Source organism: Fusarium musae, chromosome 1 (assembly GCF_019915245.1).
Source record: "Fusarium musae strain F31 chromosome 1, whole genome shotgun sequence".
Taxonomy (NCBI): Eukaryota; Fungi; Ascomycota; class Sordariomycetes; order Hypocreales; family Nectriaceae; genus Fusarium; species Fusarium musae.
The window spans coordinates 88,766-106,180 of NC_058387.1; the positions used below are offsets into that span (position 1 = coordinate 88,766).

General features: G+C 46.9%; 9 protein-coding genes across 9 annotated transcripts; 6 read left to right on the forward strand and 3 right to left on the reverse strand.

Moving 5' to 3' along the window:
- Positions 1 to 537: 537 nt before the first annotated feature.
- Positions 538 to 930, forward strand: J7337_000037 (uncharacterized protein; the record flags this gene model as incomplete). Its single annotated transcript, XM_044817802.1, has 2 exons — positions 538 to 759; positions 829 to 930. The coding sequence occupies 2 exons, from the start codon at positions 538 to 540 to the stop codon at positions 928 to 930; spliced, it is 324 nt and encodes a 107-aa protein (XP_044685504.1).
- Positions 931 to 2,460: 1,530 nt separating this feature from the next.
- Positions 2,461 to 4,092, forward strand: J7337_000038 (uncharacterized protein; the record flags this gene model as incomplete). The annotated part of the gene is made up of 8 exons (XM_044817803.1): positions 2,461 to 2,862; positions 2,918 to 2,981; positions 3,073 to 3,140; positions 3,192 to 3,467; positions 3,536 to 3,602; positions 3,658 to 3,875; positions 3,926 to 3,974; positions 4,034 to 4,092. The coding sequence occupies 8 exons, from the start codon at positions 2,461 to 2,463 to the stop codon at positions 4,090 to 4,092; spliced, it is 1,203 nt and encodes a 400-aa protein (XP_044685505.1).
- Positions 4,093 to 4,711: 619 nt separating this feature from the next.
- J7337_000039 (uncharacterized protein) lies at positions 4,712 to 5,488 on the reverse strand (the record flags this gene model as incomplete). Its single annotated transcript, XM_044817804.1, has 1 exon — positions 4,712 to 5,488. The coding sequence occupies one exon, from the start codon at positions 5,486 to 5,488 to the stop codon at positions 4,712 to 4,714; it is 777 nt and encodes a 258-aa protein (XP_044685506.1).
- A 1,456-nt stretch (positions 5,489 to 6,944) lies between these two features.
- On the forward strand, positions 6,945 to 8,437 carry J7337_000040 (uncharacterized protein; the record flags this gene model as incomplete). The annotated part of the gene is made up of 2 exons (XM_044817805.1): positions 6,945 to 7,158; positions 7,212 to 8,437. 2 exons carry the CDS (start codon positions 6,945 to 6,947, stop codon positions 8,435 to 8,437), a joined length of 1,440 nt encoding a protein of 479 aa, XP_044685507.1.
- Positions 8,438 to 8,700: 263 nt separating this feature from the next.
- J7337_000041 (uncharacterized protein) lies at positions 8,701 to 9,240 on the reverse strand (the record flags this gene model as incomplete). The annotated part of the gene is given in 2 exon segments (XM_044817806.1): positions 8,701 to 9,141; positions 9,160 to 9,240. 2 exon segments carry the CDS (start codon positions 9,238 to 9,240, stop codon positions 8,701 to 8,703), a joined length of 522 nt encoding a protein of 173 aa, XP_044685508.1.
- Positions 9,241 to 10,070: 830 nt separating this feature from the next.
- Positions 10,071 to 10,583, forward strand: J7337_000042 (uncharacterized protein; the record flags this gene model as incomplete). The annotated part of the gene is made up of 3 exons (XM_044817807.1): positions 10,071 to 10,141; positions 10,208 to 10,388; positions 10,446 to 10,583. The coding sequence occupies 3 exons, from the start codon at positions 10,071 to 10,073 to the stop codon at positions 10,581 to 10,583; spliced, it is 390 nt and encodes a 129-aa protein (XP_044685509.1).
- A 484-nt stretch (positions 10,584 to 11,067) lies between these two features.
- J7337_000043 (uncharacterized protein) lies at positions 11,068 to 11,963 on the reverse strand (the record flags this gene model as incomplete). The annotated part of the gene is made up of 3 exons (XM_044817808.1): positions 11,068 to 11,178; positions 11,232 to 11,767; positions 11,819 to 11,963. 3 exons carry the CDS (start codon positions 11,961 to 11,963, stop codon positions 11,068 to 11,070), a joined length of 792 nt encoding a protein of 263 aa, XP_044685510.1.
- A 746-nt stretch (positions 11,964 to 12,709) lies between these two features.
- On the forward strand, positions 12,710 to 13,684 carry J7337_000044 (uncharacterized protein; the record flags this gene model as incomplete). The annotated part of the gene is made up of 3 exons (XM_044817809.1): positions 12,710 to 12,914; positions 12,984 to 13,055; positions 13,116 to 13,684. 3 exons carry the CDS (start codon positions 12,710 to 12,712, stop codon positions 13,682 to 13,684), a joined length of 846 nt encoding a protein of 281 aa, XP_044685511.1.
- Positions 13,685 to 15,379: 1,695 nt separating this feature from the next.
- J7337_000045 (uncharacterized protein) lies at positions 15,380 to 16,239 on the forward strand (the record flags this gene model as incomplete). Its single annotated transcript, XM_044817810.1, has 2 exons — positions 15,380 to 15,451; positions 15,520 to 16,239. The coding sequence occupies 2 exons, from the start codon at positions 15,380 to 15,382 to the stop codon at positions 16,237 to 16,239; spliced, it is 792 nt and encodes a 263-aa protein (XP_044685512.1).
- Positions 16,240 to 17,415: the final 1,176 nt, after the last annotated feature.

Here is a 17,415-nt window from a genome sequence, read left to right on the forward strand (position 1 = left end):
GAGTCCTTGTTTTTGTTGCCTCAAAGCTGTCACAAGATTGAGGCCTTCAATGATTTTTCTCCACTGTAGTGAGAAAAGCAATTACCGCCTGGAAAATGCAATTTCGTGGCTAGCTGAGGATATGTCGATCATAACCAAACTGGCCGGCAACAGAGACACGGCACGATTGCCTAAGCTGAATTTGTTTGCGACCGCAGCATAGTGGATGCAAGACAGGATGATCTCATGTTGGGTCGTAGTTGTGGAATTTGCAAGACTTGGTCTTTCGGGCACAGATGATCGCTACCATAAAACTCAACAATGAGACTTCTTTGAATATATGCACACAGAGACACACCAAACCAAACAACATTTATTTTACTTACTGCGGAATAGATTCGACATATTTTTCCTCAACAAATGGCACTCAACTTTTCCTCAAACAAGCTCGTAGAGCTATCGCACCTGTTATGCCAGAATCCCGGGCCTAGAGAATATCTGGTGGCAGGCAGTATGCTATCGAACGTCGAGGATCTAGGGTTTCCACTTCCAAAGAAAATGGCTACGCTTGATTCTTCAGAGGTTGATTCATACATCCTTTCCGTCGCCAAGGCCTTTTGCTCCAAGGATGCAGATCGTTCAATGGAAGAGGCAGCCAAACTGACATGCCAGAATGCAAAGGACATCAACGTTGCATTCATGGGAATCACCATGGCACTTGTTATTTCGGATGGCGAGAGAGGTACGCACAACGCTGATCGCATGGTACCTATTGTTCGAGTAAGTTGCTCCTGCATGCAGGTGATGTGCTGGCACGGCACGGTACGGCACGCTATACTAAGTTAACAGGCATATGCCAAATTTTTATTAGATAGCATGCAGCTGGCTAAAGATGGCGCTCAGCATGGAGAAGGTGAGACATTCGTGCTGCCCAATTCATTCACTGCTTGACTCTAACGCATTATCTTTGCCAGAATTTGATGGTGACGTCGTCGGTGCATGTGCAGATCCAAGTATACCAATCAACAGACGCAAGCTCATCATCAAGGAATACATTACAGTATGTTCAGTATTCAGTAACAGGAGCCGGAATCCTAACGATTCTTCTATAGCACGCCGAAACCCTCGAGGCAATGTCGAATAACATGCTGGACCGACTTAAGAGTATTAGAAACGAATTTTTTGACCTAATCCAAGATGTCCGGCGTTCAAACGGGAAATCCAAATTGACCTCAACAGAACAGGAAGTTGATCAAATCGACTGGGTCTGCCTGGATGTGGATCTTGGCCACCCGATTCTCCAACTGGGGTTTGATCTACCAGGGTCCTTACCGCCCTTCCTTGCCGTATGTTTAGCCCCCGAAGTCAGCACTATCTACACCCCCTTCAAACTTCTGTGGAGTCGTTCTATATCTCGGTGACATTATGGAGCACTAGTTAATGATGGTTAGATCGGTGGCCTCATGGCTTTGAAGCGTGAAGAGGTTGCAAGTCAAATCCTGTTTGTGAGTACGTCTCGTGAGTCACCCTGATCTCTTCTCGAGTTGTAGTGGATTCTGAATATACTTATATCCAGACGCCCAACGTACGGCAATGAAAGAGAATACCCAATCTGAGGACCAGGAATCAGGTGGCAATGCCCTCCGTCTTTTGACATTATTTGACAAGAGTTTTACCAAAATGGGCCAATGCTGGTTCTATAGCCTTCTTGACGCTCGTGCGATAGAAAAGTGGCTGCAAACCGGAGCGGATATGGCGGCAAGTTTCCCTCGCAACCAAGGCACCATGTATCTGACACATAAGCTGACAAGTATAAAAGTCTTGGCCTTCGTACATGAGAAAAAGTCTGAACGAAGGTGTGAAAATCTGTAAGTTTCTGGCGTGGTATTCTCGCTACAGGGCTAATGAGTGGGCGCAGATGGTGCAATGGCGAAATACTTGCGTGGATATGCAAAGGGTATTGAAGACATGCATGTGGAAAAATGGCATGTACTTGATTGAATGGCTGACTGAAATGAGCCGCCTGCATATTCATTCGAATGGATCTTTGGGGGGACGCGCATGTTAGTATCTGGGGGCATTTGCGCGTAAATTAAATGCGGGTTGCCGTTTTTCGGTTATGCATTCTAATTCACTTAAATCACATTTTACCGCTTGTGGTGACCAGTCGGATTGGGGCCATGGTTGTTGTATTGCCACATCAGTGTCTTTTGTGTGACTGTCATCAGCCTTTGAGTGGGTAAGCTGAGCATGATGCAATGCAATCCTCTTCTGTAGGTCTTGGTATCAGGCTCTATCTCGTCTGCTTTCAACTAGTAACCTAGCGGTAGATATTCGTTTCACTCAGAAAACTACTTAAGATACGCCTTCTTGGAATTTAATTCTAGGTCTGCTGTCGAGACAACAAGTATTCAACTGTTCTATTTATCTCATTTCTCACCAGTAGCCTTTTCTCTCATAGCTTACTTTTCCTTTCCAACCATGGAGACTGCACCCCCTCAGTACAATGCTGAAGATGCGCCTCCGTCCTATGAAGATGTCGTTAAAAAGTTCACCGCCGCGCTTGGCAACGGCAAAGATCCTGAGAAGATACTTGACGCAATGGCCTCACTCAACCTGGCAGATTGCAAAGTTGTTTGTGACAAGAATGGCAGCAAACTTGGGCCTATTGTTGGGGAGAAGGACATGGAGAAATTCCAACTGGGCGCAGAACAAGCTGCTTCTTTACCCGTTGCTCAAGAGCACCTCAAGAAAGTGGCAAACACTGCTACGCGCGCTGTCAAGGACATTGAGATGGTGTTCAACCGTCTACTCCTAAAAATCATGGAGATCGACAAAATTCACGAATCGGGGTTCGTGCCAAAGCTTAGACACCATCAAGAGGTCAGTCACACCTCAGTATATGACGATATGCATTTCAAGTTTTAATTGTGTCTAGACATTCTCTGACCTGATACGGGAAAGCCGTCTTCTGGCAAGAGAAATCAGCCAACACGGTCAAGGTACGAAACTTGTTGGCGCACTCTTCTACATAGCCACTCCTTGGTAAAAGTTCTAATGAATCCATCAATACAGAATTTGATGAACTAACAGTAGAGTTTTGCGCCGACAAAACCATTTCTGTCGAAGAACGGATAAACCGAATTGAGGGCTTCAGAAAAGTAAGAAGTTCCTGGATTATTGATACCAAACGCTTCTGACAAGACATTCAGGAGGCAGAGGGATTCGAGACAGCCTCTGTGGATATGCAAAAGCGGTTTGAGAAGCTGAATAATGACTTCACTGAATTCATTGGTGAATTCAAGGCCTGGGCTGAAGATAAAGAAAAGGAACTGGATAAGAAGCTAACACAGGTGATAAAGGAGATCGGGGACCTCAAGATCCGCATTTCTGAGGTAATTGTCTCGTTAGGATTTGCACTCGCTGGCACAGTAATCGGTGCTATGATTTTTGCTGCCGGGCATTCCCCGTTCTCCTTCATCTTGATTGTGAGTACGAGCAATTCAATCAATGGGCTTTCTTGGTGACTAAGATACAATGGCTGATTTTCTTATAGGCCGCTGGACTTATATTGTGTGGTCTCAGCGGTGTCGCCGCTATGAGATTCATCGCGACCTACTTGGGTAGGTCCAAGCTTTCCTCTTATGACACAGAGACCTACTAAGATACAATCATCAGTATTGTCAAACGAGCTGAAACAAAAGGAGAAGCTCAAGAAGGAATACGAAAGTCAGCTGAAGATGATACAAAAGGCTCGTTCTGAGCTAGTATCACTCGGTAATGAGGGTCTTGGAACCTTCTGGGACAAAATAGGCTTTCTCAAGGGATATTGGGTAAGAGCGTCCTCTGATGCGGAGGCTATCGAGATTTGGTTGAAAAAAGGAGCATCTGATGCTGTAAGTCATTATGATCTTAAACTGCATGCTATAATTAACAGTCTTTACAGAAGTGGCCTGATTATATGAAAAAGAGCTTGCATAAAAATGTAAAGATCTGTAAGTCAATAGTCAACTAACTAAATTATCATAAGTACTAATCTCTCTTTTTACTACAGACAAGGCTCTCTCAACCTACCTTGAGGAATACTCCCGTGGTGTTGACACAGATGAATAGTTAATAGCTGGAGCTGTAGTGAAATAGCTATAGTAAGATCGCATAGGTAGCCCTTGTATGGGAATGATATCAGAGAGCCCTGATGAGTTATCAGTCTGTCGCGTGATTGGCATCCAAGATACAGTCGTTGAGCTGCAGCGCTTGACATTAAACAGCATTGCAACCACGATTCATGCGACTCTGATGGTTTATCGATCAAACAGCTGCGCCTTAATGGGCGCACGTCTCATGCGCTGCTACTGGAGCCTCACCTCTTAGATCTGCCCTGGATTTGCAGAATTGCTTGGGTCACTTCCGCTCATGATTCCTATACCAAGTACCGATGGCAAGAATCACGGTCTCGCTTCCTACTTCGAGCCGTCGTCCTTGATTATAAATTGCTACGTATTAATGAACTGCCTCAGGGCGACGGAATCATGATCTTTAACGCATATGGTGTGGACCTCTACTCCAGATCAACAATTCAAATAAAGCCTTTTATCTGCTTCTGTAAGTAATCAATCAGCAGGATCAGTCGATCCTTCTGTGGATCGTCTGATAAAATAGGATCTGATCAGAGGCCTTACATTTACGAGAACCTAAACTACCTTAGGCAAAACATCAATAACATACTCCCTAACTAGTCTAGACTTGCCCCGGCGGCCCCTTGGCCTCCTCCCAGAACTCCCTCCCACAGAGAGAACTTGCTGCTCGTATGATCTTCCGTCTTCCGAGAGAACTCTAGTTTAGAAGCATATGCAAAACCCACGCCTATTCCTGCTCCAGCGAGCGGAGCCAGTCCCGTTACCGTACCGGCAATGGCAAGCCCAGTTCCCCCAAGGACTCCTAGAAGCGGTAGTAAGTTTCGTTTCATCACGTCGCGTTTGCGTAGTTTCTCCACCATCTGTTGAGTCTCGACGCATTGCGCTTCATTTTCCAGACTGAGCTGTTGAAGTGATTCGTGGAAATCGTTTTCCTCCTCCTCAATCCGACGACGCTCTTCCTGGGCACTTTCTCTCGTCCTGTGACCAAGTCTTTCTTCGTCTTCAAGCTCTTGTCGCCTCAATTGCCAGTTCTGCCGCTCCTCCCCCAACAAAGCATCGTTGGCGCTATTATCATGCAAGAGTCGTTGATAATCACGTGTGCCTTTCTCGACCTCTTTAGCCAGTTGCTTTTGCTCAGTGCAAACTTTCTGCAAGACTTTGCTGTACGCCTTCTCTCTTTCGATAAACACGCTCCGTAAGGAGACGCGCAATTCTTGTTGAGCAAGTTTCATCTCCCGAAGTTGACTCCGAATTTCCAAAAGAGAAGTGGATGCCTCTGACTCATTGCAGGCTCCTTGCTCGAAAGACCAAACCTCCTGGACGCATTTTCTCTCGACTGATGAATACTCCATAAGCAACTCTCGCCCAGCCATGGTTTCTGCTAGGGGTCTATTTTCATCTACCAGCTCCCTTTGGAGTTGTTGAGTCAAGTAGCCCCCATTTTCGTTCAACGCCAGTAGCTCAGTGATTGCTTTTATACCTGTCTCATAGTCGCCTAGCCACCGTCGTGTTTGGCTGCCTTGTTGACACAATGTTCCCCAGAACTCTATCGTAGATGAGAGGCGGGTTTCTCTCATTTCGGCCTCACGATAGTCTGGCCCTCTTGTGTGTATTTGATCCCACATAGTAGTTATAAGAAAGACCCGAGATGCTGCATCGGGACCACAAATCCTTTGTAGCAGGGTGAAGTTCTTGGCGGCTGAACCAGAGACCCGGTTGTCAGAAATACGATGTAGATATAGTATACCAGCCAATTTCATTCCGTGCTTGTAGATTGTTGATGTGATGTACGAAATTTCCTTGAGAATGTCAAGGTCGGAACGCCAGGTGTCATTGAACCCTGGCGTGTCTACAAGGTAAATCATTCGGTTTTCGACATTCATACTGTAGATTCCGATGCCTTTTGTGTCTTGAAAGCTTTTAGCAAATATCTTATTAGTATGCCGACTCTACTCACAAGATGCCAAGTCATGGCCGATTCCCGCGTCTTCTCCTGTGAGCTTGGAGATAAATGTACTTTTTCCAACACCAGTAATACCCATCACAAGGATGACAGCGTCTCCAGCAGAAAGCGAACTGGTTCTTGTTAGATGTGAGGATCACCACCGAGGTCGCTAACTTACCGTGCCGCAAGCGAAAAGTCGTGATTCATACTGCAGGAAATATGATGAGAAGATCTGCGTTGAGTCGTTATCATTTGCCCTTGCGCGGCAACATTTAAACATAAGGGCAGGCCCAGGAGAACCGCGCCTTATTTCTCTTTCAGTAGCCAAAGGAAACAAAGGGGTAAGCGCACAGCCTAAAAGCAACTCCTGTCTGGGCACAGCGTTTAGCATCGGGAGCTGATACAAAGGTTGGGGGCCAGAGGCATAACTTTCAACCTCAAAATAGACATCCATCCATAGCAACTGGTCGATGGTTCCCAAGAACAGGCGCTTCACCTTGTGTTATTAATAGCTTAACTGGAGAATTGACTTATTCTGGAATGCAACACCGTAATGGTTGCTCAGCTGGAGGTCCTTGTGTAAGATAGCAGGGTTCTCTAAAATCAGGCTGAGAAATCGCTGCTTTGAATGGGTCGATTAGCTCTGTATTGCTGACCTAATGAAACATCAATGGAGGTAAGCGCCCGAAGAGGCAGAAGCCTTTGCAGTAGTATCTAAAATTAGAAGTTTGGCGCGAGCCTTGTCTGCAATGTTATGATTATTCACTCCAACTCGTAGTATATAAAGCTCGCTCCTCGCTCATTCTATACGTATGTGATTAGTTTAATATCATCCCAAGTAAAGCAACACTGGTGAATTCTTTTATCTCTTCACTCGTTTCAACATGGTTCAAGCTCATTATCGTGATGCGGAGATGTTCATGAATGCTCCAGCCTCGGCTGAGGCATTTCAGCAAACGTTTCAGGCCCCATTCAAGCCCAGCTCATCTGATGTTTTCATCGCCCTGATGGGAATGACAGGTGCTGGCAAGAGCACCTTTATTTCGCATTGTACGGAAGAGGAAGTCCGTATCAGTGAGCCGGGTGCTCTCGAGTCCTGTAAGTCTATAGTCTACAGTTGACCACGGTTTCTTGATCTAATAAAGAATTAGGTACACAGGAGGTTCGGGTTCATAAGTGTAAACAGTTCAGTCCGTTTGCCAATGTATATCTTGTGGATACACCTGGCTTTGACGACACTACTCGCAAAGACACCGATATCCTCAAAGAAATTGCAGGTTGGTTGACCGAAACATACCAACAGAAGATCAAATTACGAGGCATCCTTTATCTGCACCGCATTTCCGACAACCGCATGGGAGGTTGTGCACACAAGAATCTCGTCATGTTTAAGCGTCTTTGCGGCCCTGAAGGCATTAAGAATGTGACATTTGTCACAACTCACTGGGAGAAAGTCACTCAGGACGAAGGCGAAAGGCGCGAGTCGACTCTTCAGTCAACTAAAGAGTTCTGGGGTTATTTTGTGGACAAAGGCGCCGCTGTTCGCCGGCACGAAAATACTCAAGATTCTGCCCTGTACATTGTGGAGCAGTTTGTGCCAGGCTGGTCGGCCAGAGCACCAGATGAGGTTAAACTTGCCATCCAGTCAGAGATGGTCGACTCTGGAAAAGACCTGAACAATACAGCAGCCGGTCAGGAACTGCAGGATACACTCTCAAAGGAACGAGAGAAGATGAAGCAAGAAATGGATGCGCGAGATCAAGAAATGAGGGAGGCTCTCAAGGCTCGTGACAAAGAGATGTTCGAATTTCTTCGCGAGGAGCAGGAAAACCAGAGAGTTGAGTTAAGACGTAGGAGCAGAGAAATGGACGAGCTCAAAGTCAGCATGGAAAAGATGCACGCAGAGAGGGTTGGAAAACTTGAGGCTCGGCTTCAGCAACAACATGAAGAAAACAAGGCGTACCGTGAGAGCGCCCAGCAAAGGGACAAGGAACACGCTGCAGAGATGGAGCGGTTACAAGCTAAGCATTCTTCTGAAAAAAACCGTCAGGACTATATGTTACAGAGTCTCAAGTCTCAGATCAACGAGCTGAAACGGCGATCGCCTCAGCCGCAAAGCACTCCGCCTCCATTTCCGAACAGTCATGGCCAACAGTACAATGGGTACAACAACCCCTACGATACACGAAGAAATGTCCATACGCAACAACCTAGGGAGGATAATTTCCTGAAGCATCGTGGAAACTACCGCTCTAACTGTTTGACGTGCGGGAAGTACTTTCACAATCGCGATAAGCTCTTTCTTCACCTTGAAGCCCAACAACATGCTCGGGATATAAAGACAGGGCGACCTGAGGGAAGCCCATACCGGTACTAGCCCCAGTACTAATTAGCACGTAGCCTTTATACTAGGTCCCTAAACCCTATATTAGAAAAGAATAGAAAAATAAAAGACTTAATTTTAAGGGCTATATGGGACTATATAACTTAAAAAACATTTATCATAAATTAGTAGACTTTATATTATATAGAAGTCCTTTTATTATATTTACATTTAGTTTAATTAAAGGTAAATCAAAAATACTCTAAAAAACATTAAATTTAATCTAGATCATTTTAAGCTTGGCCAGATCGTGCCATTTATATCTCAGGGGTGTTTTGATATTCAAGCCCATTCGCCTTACGAACGGCACCATAAATTGCACTGATAACAGCCTGATGTCCCGGCGACTTCTCCATTGCCATTTGGAGATACATAAGACCAGTCTGAGCATTCTTCAGCTCCATGTTTGCTCTCTGACCCAGTCCCAAAAGTTGCTTGATATCCTTCATCGCATTGTCGGCTGAAGCGTAGGGCTCATCTCTTGTCCAATACTCACCACTGACCATTCGACTTGAATAAACTGAGCAGATCCCGCCGTACATGAGGTCAGCAAACTTTTTGACCATCGCTGGACTGATGCCTGATTTCTCGGCCAGCGTCAATGATTCAGCAATTTGTGTGATGGCGTTGAGAGCGAACGCATTGCCGATGAGCTTGAATTTCGCCGCGTTACTGTGCGGCTCGTCTTCGAAAGAGATCTCATCACGTCATATTACATCTTTGATATAAGGACGCATCTTCTCGATTGATGACTTGGCGCCAGCAGTTGCGAAGACAAGGGCGTCACTGTTGGCCATCTGTGGCGGACCAAAGACTATCCCTAATGTTGACAAAAGAAGTATTACCAACTTGTTATCAACTAGAATGAGATACCTGGGCTGCTGACAAACTCTGCGCCGTGATCAATCATCATATTTGCGATCTTGTCAACCAATTCAGGCGAGATAGTTGAACACTCAACGAAGAGTTTGCCGACCACGTCATCTTCTTTGACCATCGATTCGTACACAGTCTCTACAGCAGAGTCTGAACTCAAGCAGGAGAAAACAATGTCTGCCGAGCCGACACCCTCATTCAATGAGGCACGTCTTGGTATTCTCGGAGCCGACAGCCTCTGCATCCCAAATATCTAGCCCATCTCAAACAATAAGGCAGCTATTGTAACTAGCCCATTCTAGATAAAAGTACGACAGAAGGCGCGGTGAGATGATCTGGCCCGGCGCTTCCGGTAGGTCCGGCTACCGTTATCTGGAGTGTAACGAGGGAATTTTGTGAAATTGAGCAAGCATCGGCGAGTTAAGTAACATTATAAGTCTCACGATGCAGAAGTAGCTCTTTGTGAGATGTTCCATGTCCCGCCGGACGCTTCTCATTGGCTAGCTCGATGATTATACCACTTCAGTCGTGCGATTACATCAGCCTATCAGTGTGCTTCTGTGCCACTCTCGGACTCGGACTCGGACTCGATAAAGCCAAATGACGTCAACGATCGCACTTGGTATCTGGTCTCACAAATGTCACGATGCATCATTGACTCTAATCATGTGTGTATATATATATCCTGTGTCCACATCGTTAAGTCTGCTAATAACTCTTCCTTCACACTCTACTTCGAAAGATCTACATCATGGCCAAGATTGTCCGCATCACACTCCTGTTGCGAAAGCGCGACGACGTTACATATGAACAGTTCCACAAGTAGTTGAGTCCCCGACTTCCGGTTATCGCTACAATGGAACAATCACTGACTCGTTTTGGATCCAGCTGGTCGGAAGAGCATCCAAAGATATGGCTATCTGTCCCCATCGTCCAGCAGAATCTTGTCAAGTACTCACAGTTTCACGCTGATGAGAAGCTTGACCTCTCGGGGACCATTATGCCACCCGTTGCGCCGTTCGATGGTGCTGCTACCATGTGGGCCAAGAGCCTCGAGGACCTTCATGCTGTAAGGGCCCGACCAATGCATTCAAGCTTTTAGCAGTACTGATGAGTCGACATAAAGATCTTTAGTGATCCTGTGTATAACCGGATCGTTGTCCCGGACGAGGAGAAGTTCCTTAAGCGCGCCGAAGCCGTTCCAATTATTGGTTGGGATGAGGTCAAGTTTGTGAAGGAAGGTTTGTCTGAAGGTACAGAGTAGGCCCTTGTAGGCTCTGTCTATCTAGCTCGCATCGAAAAGTACTCGTGCCACAGTATTTACATTGCCTCGTTGATCGAAGTGTCAATCGCTGTACCGACAATAAACTAATATCTATATGGTAATATAACCTCCAAGCCGTGTGTCATGGCGTCGCTTAGGGACCTGAGAACAAGAGAAAAAACCATGGACATGACGAGTACGCCACGCATAGTCATATGTGGGTCAGGCAACATAAATTCCATCCCTATCCGTAAGGTATCTTTTATTCGCAAATCATATAGTCGGGAGGGCTCACGAGTATACATCTAGAAAAGATGATAAGGTCTCCAGTATAAACTATAAAGTATCAAATGATCAATTAAAATTATCTATAGAAGTGAAAACACCCTAGGTCCTCCTACTTGTACAGCATAAGTCCATTACTCATGCACTCATTTCCATCCGTCTGAAAACAATTCCCCAAGCACTTTTAGGAGCTAATTGCCTAGTAGAGACCGAACATGGCCAGGGCGACGACAGCCATAGCAGTGGAGAAACCAACCTGCTTGGCAGCACCGTTGACGATGACAGTTGAGGGGGGAGGAGTAGATGTAGCCTTCAGATATCATTAGTGACTTATGCAGGAATGTAGGATAAACGGTCTCTTACAGTAACACCAACAGTTCCAATCTCATCAACAGAAGTGTGACCAGCCTCGTGAGTCTTGGTAGGATTGGCAGCATGAGTTGTCTCAGCAGCATGAGTAGCAAGAGTAGTTTGCTCATGAGCCTCAGAGTGCCCAGCCTCAGTAGAAGTATGAGCATGCTCAGTCTCCTCATGCTCATGCTCAGAGGTAGTCTCCACCTCAGCTTCCTCAGTAGCAGTGGCCTGCTCCTCAGCCTTGGTAGTCTCAGCCTCCTCGGCCGCAGTGGTAGCAGGCTTCTCTTCAGCAGTGGTCGAGGGCTTAGCCTCAGCAGCAGTAGAAGAAGGCTTCTCCTCAGCGGTAGTGGAAGCAGCGCCAGAGGAACCAGAGGGGCTGGGCTTGGGGGTAAGACCGCACTCCTGGGAAACTCGGCCTACGGCGCTGCCGTAGTACTTCCAGATGTCGTAGGTGTTGGCGCACGACATGCAGCGGCCGTAGCGCTCGTTCCACTCATCGCTATCGCAGTAGCCATCGTCATCACGAGCGAGAGTGATCAGAAGACCTACACTCTGTCAGAAAGAAAGGTATGGGAGTGATTGTGGTGGTTGCTTACCGCAGTCTTCGTGGCAGGCGTACTGAGGGGTACCAGGCTGCTGACGCTTGACGAGAGGGACAGTGTCGGGGAACTCAAAGCGGGGATCAATGGCAACAGCAAGAGAGGCAGAAGCCAAAAGAGTGTATGCAGCGAGAGAATGCATTTTGAACGAGTGAAGTCTAACGATTGGAGGACTTGGAAGTGTTGAGATGAGGCTGTGAGTTGATGAGAAGAGATGGATGGAAGGAGGACCAAGGCTATATATCTACAAGATCCTCATAGCACAAGCTAATTTTTCTCAACTAAGCTTAAGTTCATTGACAATTGCGTCCCATGTCCAGCGCAAAGCAGGAAATTGCATTCCGGTCAATTATCCGTCACATCCCGAGAACACCGACCACCCAGCTACACCCTCAACCTCACTGATTGGCCAGACGAGCAATCCATGACCTGATGCCAAGATAAAGTGCATACTCTAGACTTGTATATCCGATATCGCACCAACTTTAATCCTCGCCGTTATCCCCAAAGTGCTCTAGCTGCGGTCCTCGGTTAGCGCCTCGCACCAATGGGAGCGTCGGGATGCATCAAAATCTTATCTGATCATCTGATAAACAGGGGGATACTGATGTTCACCGGATTTAGGTGGCACACGATTGCCGGAATGGTCAATCAGATGTTAGCGGCCAAGTTGTAGTGCATTTCTCTTGCCTCAAAGGGTTCAGTGGGTGAGCTTGGCGGTTCAAAAGTCCCGCAGTGTCACATGTACCAGGTGAAGATGGTGTATCCGTGAAATGGTGTATATCTCGAGCATGATTTCCCCTCATCGTTGGAAGAGAGTAACCACGGTTTTCTAAAGTTCCCTGCCTTAACTTCTGTTGTTCTTGTCACTCCGTCGTCTCAGTCACCATGTTGAAGAATCTGCTTGTCCTGACTCTGGCGTCTTTTGCCTTTGGGCAAGATGACATTCCTACGGATGCTACTGTCAAGGATGAGGACATGGGACCTGCCGCTTTCATGTGGCCCCCGGACCGTGTTTGGTCTGGGGACATGGACAACAAGGCTCCTTGCGGTTCACGAGCATCTGTTGGCAACAGAACCAATTTTCCCTTGAGTACGTCAGCTTCTTACTCATTTCTTCTGACACGATTGTTTTGCAAGATTTACTAACTCTATTATTTAGCTGGCGGTGCTGTCTCTCTTGTTGGTCAGGATGATTATTACAACACCAAGATTAGCATCTCGTACTCAGAGGGTAAGCAACCTCATCTTTCAGCCGTCTATTCATCTTACTGATTCGCTTTCCTTTCTGTAGACCCTCAGTCCAATGATGACTTTGAGACCCTGATCCAGGAAAAGAGCATCACAGATCTCAACCCAGGCCACACCTGCGTCCAAGTCCCCGATGCCCCATCAAAGGTCTCAGCCGGCGACAATGCAACTCTGCAAATCATCTACCGCGCCGACTGGGACGCCCCTCACAACCAGACCTTCTACGCCTGCGCCGACATCACCTTTGTCACAAAGTCCGAGTTCAAGTTTGAGATCCCCTGCTTTAACGCCACTGAGCCCGGTGACGATGACAAGGCAGCTGGTGCTACTGTCGGACCCAGCCCAACTGCAACTCACCCGTCTACATCTTCTGAGAGCTCTGATGCTTCTGAGGCGGAGAGCAAGTCGGGCAAGTCTAACAAGTTGAGTGGTGGAGCTATTGCTGGTATTGTTATTGGTTCTATCGCTGGTGTTGTCTTGATTTCTGGTGCGATTCTGTTCTTCTTGCGCCGTAGACAGCAGGCCAAGAGGAACTCGCGAATTGCTCGTATGGAGGATAACGCGCGCAAGCATCAGTTGGCTACGGATGGTGCTTCTGGCACCAGCATCTAAGGATACTGTTCTCAAGAATGCATCCTACTGGAGACTGGCTCATGGTATACGCGACACTGGTCATGCTTGGAGGATATGATAATGTAATTAGTGATCAATTCATGTAGTAACGAACATAACGATCCTCTGACTCCAATGTTATCTTTCCTCACATCTACAACATGGCGCAATGTTCTTTGTTCTGTAGAGACTGCACCTAAAGCCAGCCCCAGTTGTGGCTGGCCAAGCGTGCCATTGAGAGTGATACATCAGCTGCCCAAGACAATAGCGCACAATTCCGCACGTCACGCTATCACGATACTTGCGTCTCCACACGCAGAGACAACAAACTCGTTCTGCCAAGACGACGGAAAGTTCGCCTAAATGTCTGTGCGGTGGGTACGGGATACGCATCATTGGCTATGACGGGCTCCATCTAAATAGCGTGTAAATGTTAGCGCTGGGTCCAAGTTGTAGCTATTGCTTGTGACATTCAACGGCGCGTGCCACTAAAGACTTGTCGAGCTGAGATGGGCTTGGCAGAGTCAGGAAGATTCCAAGAGTTGAAGTCTAGTGCTATTGTCCTGACTTGGTGAGACTCGGGTTTTGTAAGTTGCGCGATGCTCTGATCTGTTGATCCTTATCTGATAAGATCCAAGGCCAGATAAGCCGAGGCAATGGCTGTGACACGTGATGAAATTTCTTTATGTGCTGGTCCTATTTTTAGATTAGCTCCGCTGACTAACTTCATTGTGGAAGCTCATGCTTAACACAAGGATCGAAAAATAGTTGAAAGAATCTCACTGACATGATTGCATTATACGGACTTATTTTAACAGCATTATAGTTTAAAACAATTTAAAAGTAACCTTGATCAATTTTAAATAATCAGACTCGAGATATAGTAGATAGTCTCTGAAGTTGAATCTAGTAACTCAAGGTAGTTAAACCGACCGACTTACCCTATATATAATTCTCATATCCCGGCTGGCTTTATGGAATGAGTTTTCTCGGTCGCCTAGCGCGTCATTTCTCAGAACATTTAAGGTAGGAAGCTAGCTAGAACACATACGCCATCGAACTCTCACGATTCTTAGACATGTCGCCTTTTCCTCTAGCTCAGCTTATCGGATATCGGGAACATCGAGATCCCGCTCATGGTTGCTTCTGGGCGGGGACCTCTAAATCCTGAAGATCGGGAGCTTGGAAACAAGCCTGGTCTAAACATCGACTAAGCAAGGATCCCAAAAATTCCACTTGGAACGACGACATTGGTTTGATAAGATCCAAGATAAACAGTGGCCTATGAACAACCCCCAATTAGATCTGAGTCAGCAAGCTTGGACCTTGAGGCTATCGTGAGATCATCCTGCTCAGTCGTCCAGCGCTGCTATTATCTGGTTCCAGAGACCATGGAGCAGTACAGTCAGCAATTGAATCGCTAGAAAGAGGAACAGTATCAACCGCGACTGAATATTCTTCTTAATATCCATTAATTAGTTGAAGAAAATTGGAGTCGGGATGAAAGTGATGTATGTCAGACACGATGTCAATTTCATGATTGGTCGCCCTACGGACCTACGGATTACTCTCCAGACATCCAACGTCAGCACTAACGTATTGCTGCACCTCTCAAAATGAGCATATATTTAATGCGCTGTCCTTTATCGAAATGTTCGGCTTATTGTTTCGTCTTTTCTGCCGTGGCATACTACAATGGAAGAGCCCAAGAAGCCATGGGTTGACGGCCCCTTTAAGCTCATCAGCGCGTCAAGAGCAGGTGACTCGGTATGACTCCTGAAAAAAGCCACTCAGGCCATAAAGACACAGTCACTAATGATCGAACTCACGCGTAGCTTGAGAAGCGCGCTGGAGGTGCTCGAAAGTGCGCTGCGGGCATGGCAGTCGTCCATAACCTATTTCTCCGCGGCGTCAACGCCATCTACCTCCAGGCAATCAATGTCGCCGAAAGCGGAACGCAAAAAGACAAGGTGGACTTTGCCAGCTTCGCGTGGGCATGGTGCCAAGAAATCCAAGAACATCACGACATCGAAGAAGAAAAGATCTTTCCAGAAATCAACAGAATCACCGGCGTACCAGGCCTCATGGACGCCAACATCGACGAACACCGTCTATTCCACGAGGGCCTACATCGCTTCACAACTTATATTGAGAAAATCCGCAAAGACGACGAAGACCTCGACGGCTCAAAGGTCAGAGAAATCATCGACTCATTCATGCCCTCCCTCACAACACACCTGCACAACGAAATCGACACCCTTGTCGGGCTCGAAAAGTACGCCGACAAGTGCGACTGGGGAGCGTGGTTCAAGAAGACAGGGGCAGAGATAGGCTCTAACGCCATGAAGAAAGCCTCTCATCGTAACGAGATTCTGCCGCTGGCGTTGATTCTTCACGATAAGGAGTTTGAGGGCGGTATCTGGGCGGATTTCCCTCCTCTTCCTTGGATTGCGCTCGTTGCTATTCGGTGGCTGTTTGTTCGTACGCATCAGGACTGGTGGCGGTTCGCAGGGTGTGATTCTTCGTCTAATCGACAGGATTTGCCATTTGCTTGATGTTGGTTGTTGGTTCGAGGGTTGTTGGTTCTGGGATGATATATAGTGGATATGTTATTATGAGACGTTACCATGATACATGTTAGAGTTGCATAGAGAATAGTTGTCTCTTACTCGTAGAATGCGGTGTGAACACGACTATACGGCCAAATACACGTGAGAAAATACAATCTCGAGCAATATCTCCTCGGTATAGCAGACCCCCACTCGCGTTTCACGTCTTATTACTTACGACGTTGCAGTTGACAGGTAACCCTAGAGGCTTAGCTTACCGGTACCGTGATATTGGGAAGAAGGGGCCGGTGCGTGTCGCGGGGCGAGCGGCACAGTCATGCGCGTGTTTTCTTGACGGTATGATTTGATTTTTTTACTGGAATCTTCTAGGGGCGGGTGTTACCTAGCCTGTTCCCCCTAAATGGGTACACGCCGGCGCGGGATGAGGTGACAGGGGCCGCACTGTAAATGTGACCGTGTGCGGAGGAGGAGGGTTGCGGATCCGAACGGTTTTAGGGCTATTGCTCGGGTAGAGTCGATACGACCGTGACGAGTGTTGATATTGGGTGGAATGAGATATATGTCAGCCCTATGTCTACCGAAAGCTTTGATATTTGTGAGTCTGTGTTATTGCCATCATATTGAAGATATAAAACTGTGATGGTTTGACCTACTAGGAGGGTTGTGTTTGCTGTTGCGAGCTGTCATCTCGCATCTTTCTTTACTACGAAAATGCGCTTTTCGGATGCAATTTTCCCGAGCGAAACGCGCGAGGAATACCTCGACGATCATTCTGTCTTGTGGATCTGTCATACCCGCGAATGTGATCTATAACATGTTGTTTTCTCGGAGACGAGAAAATACTGTACAATATGACCAAGCCTGTAGGGTATCATTGTTGGTTCGTCAATGAGGCGATAGAACATCTCGCATCGCAGTGCTTTGACATCAGCTGACTCATGCGACCAATGACCACTGTCTCTATTGACTCGAACTGAGACACGGCACCTATCAGAGCCATCGTGATCAACGCCTCAGTATCCGAAACTCAGCACGGACAGACGGCACTGTATTCCGGTCTGTGTTTTTGCAGTTTGCAGTAAAGATATGCATGGGCCCCAACGCCATTACAACCAACAGCTGCAACGCTGTCCACCAGAAATACCCAGTGCTGAACCTTGT